The 7,169-nt window shown below is 48.7% G+C and overlaps 1 protein-coding gene across 1 annotated transcript; it reads right to left on the reverse strand.

The window, feature by feature from the left end:
- Positions 1-2,715: 2,715 nt before the first annotated feature.
- Positions 2,716-4,440, reverse strand: GPR31 (G protein-coupled receptor 31). The gene has a single exon (XM_049875716.1). The coding sequence runs from the start codon at positions 4,296-4,298 to the stop codon at positions 3,339-3,341; it is 960 nt and encodes a 319-aa protein (XP_049731673.1). The 5' UTR covers positions 4,299-4,440; the 3' UTR covers positions 2,716-3,338.
- Between the last annotated feature and the right edge of the window lie 2,729 nt (positions 4,441-7,169).

Below are 7,169 nucleotides of genomic sequence, written 5' to 3' on the forward strand. Positions count from 1 at the left end.
AGTACCTAGCTGAGCCTTCCTGGGGAAAGAGCAAGCTCAATGCAAACAGCCACAAGGGGGCGCACATGCTCCAGAGGGCCTGAGGCCCCCATAACTCCCGCTAGGGCAGCACTGGGCTGGGTTTTTCCCCACCGAGGGCTGCCCTGCTCAGTGATGGCTGTCAGATCACTGGTGATTTCACATCCCACGGGGTTACGGGTCTACACGTCCAAGATCAGCAAACTCGTTAAGAAACGCCTTGTGGATACGTCATATGTGGTCAAGTCAGGAATGCTCATAAGACATTAGGCTGAGTGAGATAAGCCGGACACAAAGGGACACACGTGTTACCCCACGTGTATAAGACAGCTACAACGAGCAAATCCCTAGAACCAGAGGGTAGGGTGGGGTGCCCAGGGGCTGGGGGAGGGGGGTTGTTGTTCGGGGCACAGTCTCTGTGTGGGTGATAAAAAAAGGCCTGAAAGTAGTAGTTATGGCCACAGAGCACCGTGAATGCAATGAACACCACCAAATGGTGCGCTCAGAAGTGGCTAAAATGGTCAGTTTCATGGGATGTATATTTTCCCACAATTACAGAAAACAGCCAAAAATGCTCACGCAGAGCTTGTCATCATATGGAAAATGATCCCGTTAAAACGTTAGATTAGAAAGAGCTGCCCTCACAACTGCCTGTGCCATGAGATGAGAGGTGAAAGCAGGGACGTTTCTTTTCAGTTGAGAGAGAAGGACGCAGGCCCCGCAGAGAATGTGTTCAGGCAGACAGTCTTACTCAGGCTTTGCACACCTCCAGCTGGTCACATTGTGCTCCCAGGCCCCTAGAAACTAGATTCACTAGGAGGAAACAGAAGCCGAGAAGAGAGCCGTGTATCGAGAATGGAATTCACTTTCCCCTGGAAACTGCCAAACAAGTCCTGCTGTCTTTGTCCAGCAGATTTCACACACACACACACGCACACACGCACACATGCACACAAGCACACACACAGACTCAGGGGTGGATTATCCAAGAGGCAAGGTAAGCACAGTGCTTACCAGATCATCCAAAAATAGAACAAAAAAACCCTTGTGGTAGAGTTGGTTCCGACTCATAGTGACCTTACATGACAGAATTGCCTCATAGGGTTTCCACAGAACGGCTGGGGGATTCGAACTGCCAACCTTTTGGTTAGCAGCCTCAGCTTTTAACCACTGAGCCACCTGGGACCCAGATCAGCTGTGGTGAACAGTTTTACATTTTTCACCACAAGAAAGGTTCTGCTTCTAGGTATGGCTGGCATCTGTCTCCCTCCCAACCCAACAGCACCTTCCTACAGAATCAAAGCCTCTTTTCAAATTTATAGTCCCTGACAGGGACATATGACACAGTCAGCAAGGTAAGCACAGGCTTAGTTGTGCTTACTAATCTGTAATGAACAATTTCACATGGGCTTCCATGTGAAATTGTTCACTACAGATTAGTAACTACGTACAAGTAAGCCTGTGCTTACCTTACTTACTGGGCCATCCGCCCCTCCCCAGATGTCACCTTTGGTTCTGAAAAGGAATCAACCTGGTGGGTAAGCAGCTTCAAGGTGGGAAATTGTCCTGCCGTTTTATGTTGCCCAATGCCACTGGTTTTTAACCCAAAATCAAACCCAGAGATAGTACTACACTCCACCAACAGCCCCAGCTGCTCCGTGTGGACCACGCAGGCAAGCACTCAGGGAGGGTGAACGCTGAGACCAGAGACGTTGCAAATTAGGTCCTTCCTTCTTGGGACACTTTGCTGAACGCCTGCTGGCCCTAACCATCTGTCCTGGATTGAATCGTGTCCCCCAAAATGTGTGTCAACTTGGCTGGGCCAAGATTCCCAGTACTGTGTGATTGTCCACCATTTTGTCATCTGCTGTGATTTGCCTACGTGTTGTAAATTCTACCTCTATGATGTTAACGAGGCAGGATTAGAAGCCGCTATGTTAAAGAGGCAGGCTGAAATGTACAGGATTAAGCTGTATTTTGAGCCAATCTCTTTTGAGATATAAAACAGAGAAGCAAGCAGAGAGACAGAGGGACCTCCTATCACCAAGAAAGCAGAGCAGGGAGCAGAGCGTGTCCGTTAGATCTGGGGTCCCTGCGCTGAGAGGCTCCTAGACCAGGGGAAGATTGATGGCCAAGGCCTTCCCCCAGAAACAATAGAAAGAGAAAGCCTTCCCCTGGAACTGGCTCCCTGAATTTAGACTCCTAGCCTATTAGACTGTGAGAGAATAGACTTCTCTTTGTTAAAGCCATCCACTTGTGGTATTTCTGTTACAGCAGCACTAGATGGCTAAGGCACCATCCTTCCAGGTTTGAAAGAAAATGAGCGATAAGGCAGTTAGGAAAGTGACTTAGAAACCCTTGTTACCTCATGAGCTACCAGTTTGGGGCATGATTTAAGGGGAATAAATGAAAAGACACAGGAGGGCCTGGGATCACGGGTTGGAGGCCACACTCCGCTCCTCTGCGGTGAGGGTCCCAATATTCCCGAGAGCCCCTCTCTGTGAGTCCCCACGCCACCAGCGGCACAGGGTCGGAAAGTCTCATTTGACGTGAATTTGGTGTATCGTGCTGTGCTTGTCTCCCAGGGGACAAGAAGTGCTGTGACTTCTATTTTAGGGCAGGGGAAGCTAGGTAAGCTCCAAGGGCTTCTGGATATTCAAACTTAAACAAAAGAATTCTAGAGGCATTTTTGGGGAATTACTTTTAATAAAGTAGGGAGCTAACTGAGCTATCTTTGACATAACACGATCTATAAAAATAAAGCAACATTTTATGTAATTAAAGCAGTTATGTGCTAAGTCAGGCTGAGCAGGGGATACAATAACTTACATAACTGGAACTTCTTTTCAGAGTCCCCACTTCCCATGCTAATGATCACAGTCTGTACAGAGCTGGGAAGAATGCGTAGACTTTTTTGCTCTTGTAAACTGAAGCATACAAAATGAAAATGACTTGCCAAGGACAGACCGAGAGGGATACACCAGCTCTCCAGCCTTCTCATCCGGGACTGACCCATCAAGTTATATTTCCTTAAATATGGATATGTACTAACCACCGGGTTTTCAATGTAGCCATTTAAGCTGTGTCATAGCTTGGTATGAAGGTGGCTCTGGCTTTGAATTTGCTTTGCTGCTTTGTAACGTGAAATAACAGAAGGCAATCCTGGTAAACACAGTCTACCGTAAAACCTGCAGCAGTCCTGCCAGTGGCTTTGTCCTGGTCCGGGGCCCCTCTTCCTTCAGAGCCCCAGGATAGTAATTACTGCCATCTAAAGCCCGAGTAGTTCTCACAGGAAAGGGCATTGAGAAAGGGCTCCATCCTCAGGAGTACGAGTCTTTGAGGTCAGCAACCCGAGGCTCTGCTTCTTGCCCTCTGCCCCGGAGAGTGTTGAAGACTTTTCTGTAGGAGTAACGGAAAGTTGGGTTGGAGAAGCAGTAGACCATGGGGTTGAGGACGCTGTTGAGGTAGGTGAGGCTGCTGGCCACGTCTGAGGTGTGCTCCACCACCCTCCGCATCCTGCAGCTGTCTGACCTCCGGAAGACGTCCATCAAGATCCTAGCCAGGAAGCTGGGCAAAAAGCAGAGCCCGAACAGCACCACCACCACGGTGACCAAGGCCTTGGCTCTCTGCAGCTTTGGCTGCTTCTCCGGGTCTCGGATCCTCTTCCGGAGCGTCCTGATGATGGCAGCATTGCAGAACAAGATGAGGCCGAAGGGCAGGACAAACTGGAGGAGGAAGAGAGACTCCTTCCAGATGACACCAAAGGAGAAGTCCTCCCTGGGGTAGAAGCTGCGGCATTCTGTCGTGTTCCTTGCAGCCTTGGGGACAAATAGGCTTTGGTGGGTGAGGGCCATCATGAGAAGCCAGACACAGCCTGAAATGGCCCGGGCCCACCGAGGTGAGAGGAGGTTGACCTTAAGCCGAGGGTGGACCACTCGGAAGTAGCGATCCAAGGCCACAGCGGTCAGGAAGGCGACTCCTACCCCACGGCTGAGGGACAGCAGGAAGAGCAGAGCTTGGCAGGACGTGCGTCCAGAGCTCCACTTCTTGTGTCTCAGGTAGAAGGTGATGTGGAAGGGCAGGCAGATGGTCAGCAGGAGGTCGGCCATGACCAGGTTGAATAGGTAGACTACATAAGGCTTCCACACCTTGAGGCGGAAGAAGAAGGTCCATAGGGCAATGGCGTTGGCCAGCAGACCCAGCCCGAACTCCAGCATCAGCAGGGTGGTCACCAATATTTCCATCACGTCGCTGTGGACGGAGCAGTTTGAGGGAGTCATTTCTCACGTAGTCTGCCACTGGACACGGCTCCAAAGTAGCAACGCTCAGAGAAATAGACCTTTTAGCTCTGCTTTGTCCCCCAGAAGGAAAGAAAAAGTCTTCTCCCAGCCACAGGCAGACCAGTTCTGCATTTCCCCCCAAAGAGAAAGTATGGAACCAGCATCAGAATAAATTCAGAAGCAAACAAAAATTTGTTTGGGAAAGGGGGGAGAAAAAACCCCTTGCAGTTTTATTTTCTTTTGGTTTGCCCTAAAAAAAGGGGAAACTGTGTTTCATTTCCCAACTTCTGGGTTAAAGTTCAAGACATGATATCATGAGAACGTCTTGGAGAACAAGGCTATATGTCTGCAGCTCTTGAAAAAGGAAAGCAAAAATCTTAATTACACAAAAGCTTCCCACGCCTTTGTAAAATTAACTATTGAAACTAAGAGACTGTCCTCTAGCTTGAGTGCGTTCTGTGGGGAAGCTTTCTTTGTCCTTTGATTACATGAAGGACATCTATTGAGACCCTTCGGCACATGGCTCGATTGTACATTTGGTAGTAAGTAGTTCCTATATTTGTGGAAAGAGAATTTTTTAGCTGGCCTTTTGCCCTCACCTAGCCTTCTCTTATCCCCCGTACTACCTGGGTTTGGCTCTCTGCCCTTGGGAACTGGGCTGGACCCTGGAGGCATTAACAAAATCAATGGGAAGTCCAGACACATAGGATCTTCTAGAATGTGAGATCCAAGATGCCAGGGACATGTTCTCTGGTGTCATTGTTGAGCCTCCAGTGCCAGCAATGACGCCTGGCCCAGAATGGGCGCTCGAGGGCCGAGGTAGCCCCCTTCTCCCCTGAGAGCCCTGCTCATCTTGGTTCTGTCCAGCATGGCCTGGGCTCTGGAGCCCAGTATACTTCAGTTCTCTTTCTAGTTTCTCCACAGGGCAGCAGAATGGGTTTGGGAAAGAAACTTAACTTTGTCGAACCCCAGCTTCCTCGCCTCTGAAGTGGGGGTGATAAAACCCACTCCAGGGGGGCTGTGGGCATCTGAGACACCAGCAGGGGACACTGAGGAGCTTAATGCATCTAGTATTGTAGCGGTGACCTCGACACAACTCTAGGACTTCTGGAAACCCTCTCCTGTCTCTCCTGACACGGCCTTGAGCTTTCCGTGGGGTTTTGAGGCTCTCCTTTCTGAGATCTAATGTTAAGGGTCTCAGTAATCACCATTACTAAAATTGATGCCTGTTTACTAGCTGTCAACCACTGTCGTGTGTTATCAACGAGCCTCTCAACAGTGAGGTGAAGTAGGCACGGTTATCATCTCTACTCTGTGAATGAAGAAATGGAGACCAGGCAATTTGCTGAAGGTCCTGAGGCTACTAAGTGGTGGGACCAGGATCCTCAAGCCCTGATTTGGACCAGGCTCCTCCCGGCCACGCTGCTTACTGCAGATCCGCAGATAACACTGCTGAGGAGACCAGGTTCCGCTTCCTTGTTAAGAAAGCCCACCTCTTTAGAAGCCCACCAAGACTGCTAACTTGTGTGTTAGCATCCTGCGGCCACCATAACAAAATACTGCCAGACGGGCGGCTTTAGGGAGCAGAGATTTCTCCCTCCTAGTTTTGGGGGCCACAAGTCTGAGTTCAGTTGCCACAGAGTTGACTCTGACTCCTGGCTCCCCGACGTGTGTCAGAGTAGAACTGTCCTCCACAGGGTTTTCATGGCTGATTTTTTGAAGTAGCTTTCCAGGCCTTCCTTCCAAGTCACCTCCAGGGACTCCCATGTTGGCCCTATTTCCCAACCTATGTCCTGTAAGCCCTCGTTCCTGTTGTCTATTTTCACCTCTGGCCCTGGGGAGGTTGAGCCCCAGGAACAGGGAGGTCTGGTCATTTCCAAGGAAAATGAAATCATTTTAGACAAAAGATGGCTGTAGACAGAGCTGCTGCACCATCTCAGGGGTTAGAGTTCACTAACGCGCCGCATCCCAGTGTGGTCCCGAGGGCTTGAATTACAGTCAGGTGAAAAAGACATCAGCAACCTTGGAACACGCCTACCGTGTGAATACAGTCCCAGGGCAGACTTACTGACGCGTCTGCAATTGCATATCTAAGGAGTAATTTGAACATAATAAATCCTAAAAAATAAACCTTAAGTTGAATAGTTCTACTGGGGTTCCAATACTGTGTCAAAACAAAATGGGCAAAGGTGTTTCCTTTGGAAAAAAAGAAAAAACAAAAACTTGTTTTTTTCCCATTTTTTTCAATACGGGGTTAAAATTAAACACAGAGTTTCAAACTCAAAAGGATGGAAAACCCCTAAATGTATTTTCCAAAGTGGACACTCAAGAGGAAGAGGGAGACGGAAGTAAAAGTGAGGCCCAAGTTGTCAGTAAGACTAGGCTTTAAAATGCCTTCTTCTGAAGGTTAATTGCTTCTTGAGAAATTGAATTCATGTAAAAAAAAAAAAAATTGCATTCCTTATATATTTTTGCGTGTGAAACTGATAATTGTAAGTTGTATTTTATTCATTTGTTGGCTCATTCAGCTAAGTTTATTGAGTACCTACCATGTGTCAAGTGCAGCTATACCTGAGGCTCACGGGGCTCTGTTCCAGCGGGGTCCATGGACAATAGAGAGCCCCCAGATAGTCAGGTGGGAAGGACTAGAGACTGGTAGGGCAGGAGGGTGGAGAGTGATGACAAAGGGCCGTGTTAAGAGGATGGCTCATGAGGGCTGGCTTAGTCTCCTGGTGCTGCCATAACACAAATACAGGTCTGTGGCTTTAAAGAACAGAAATTTATTTTCTCACAGCTCTGGAGATGAAAATTCCAAAATCTGGGCCTTCTCTGTCAATTTCTTATGTGAGTTTCTCTCTTAGACTCAGGCAT

This window comes from Elephas maximus, chromosome 1 (assembly GCF_024166365.1).
Source record: "Elephas maximus indicus isolate mEleMax1 chromosome 1, mEleMax1 primary haplotype, whole genome shotgun sequence".
Lineage (NCBI taxonomy): Eukaryota > Metazoa > Chordata > Mammalia > Proboscidea > Elephantidae > Elephas > Elephas maximus.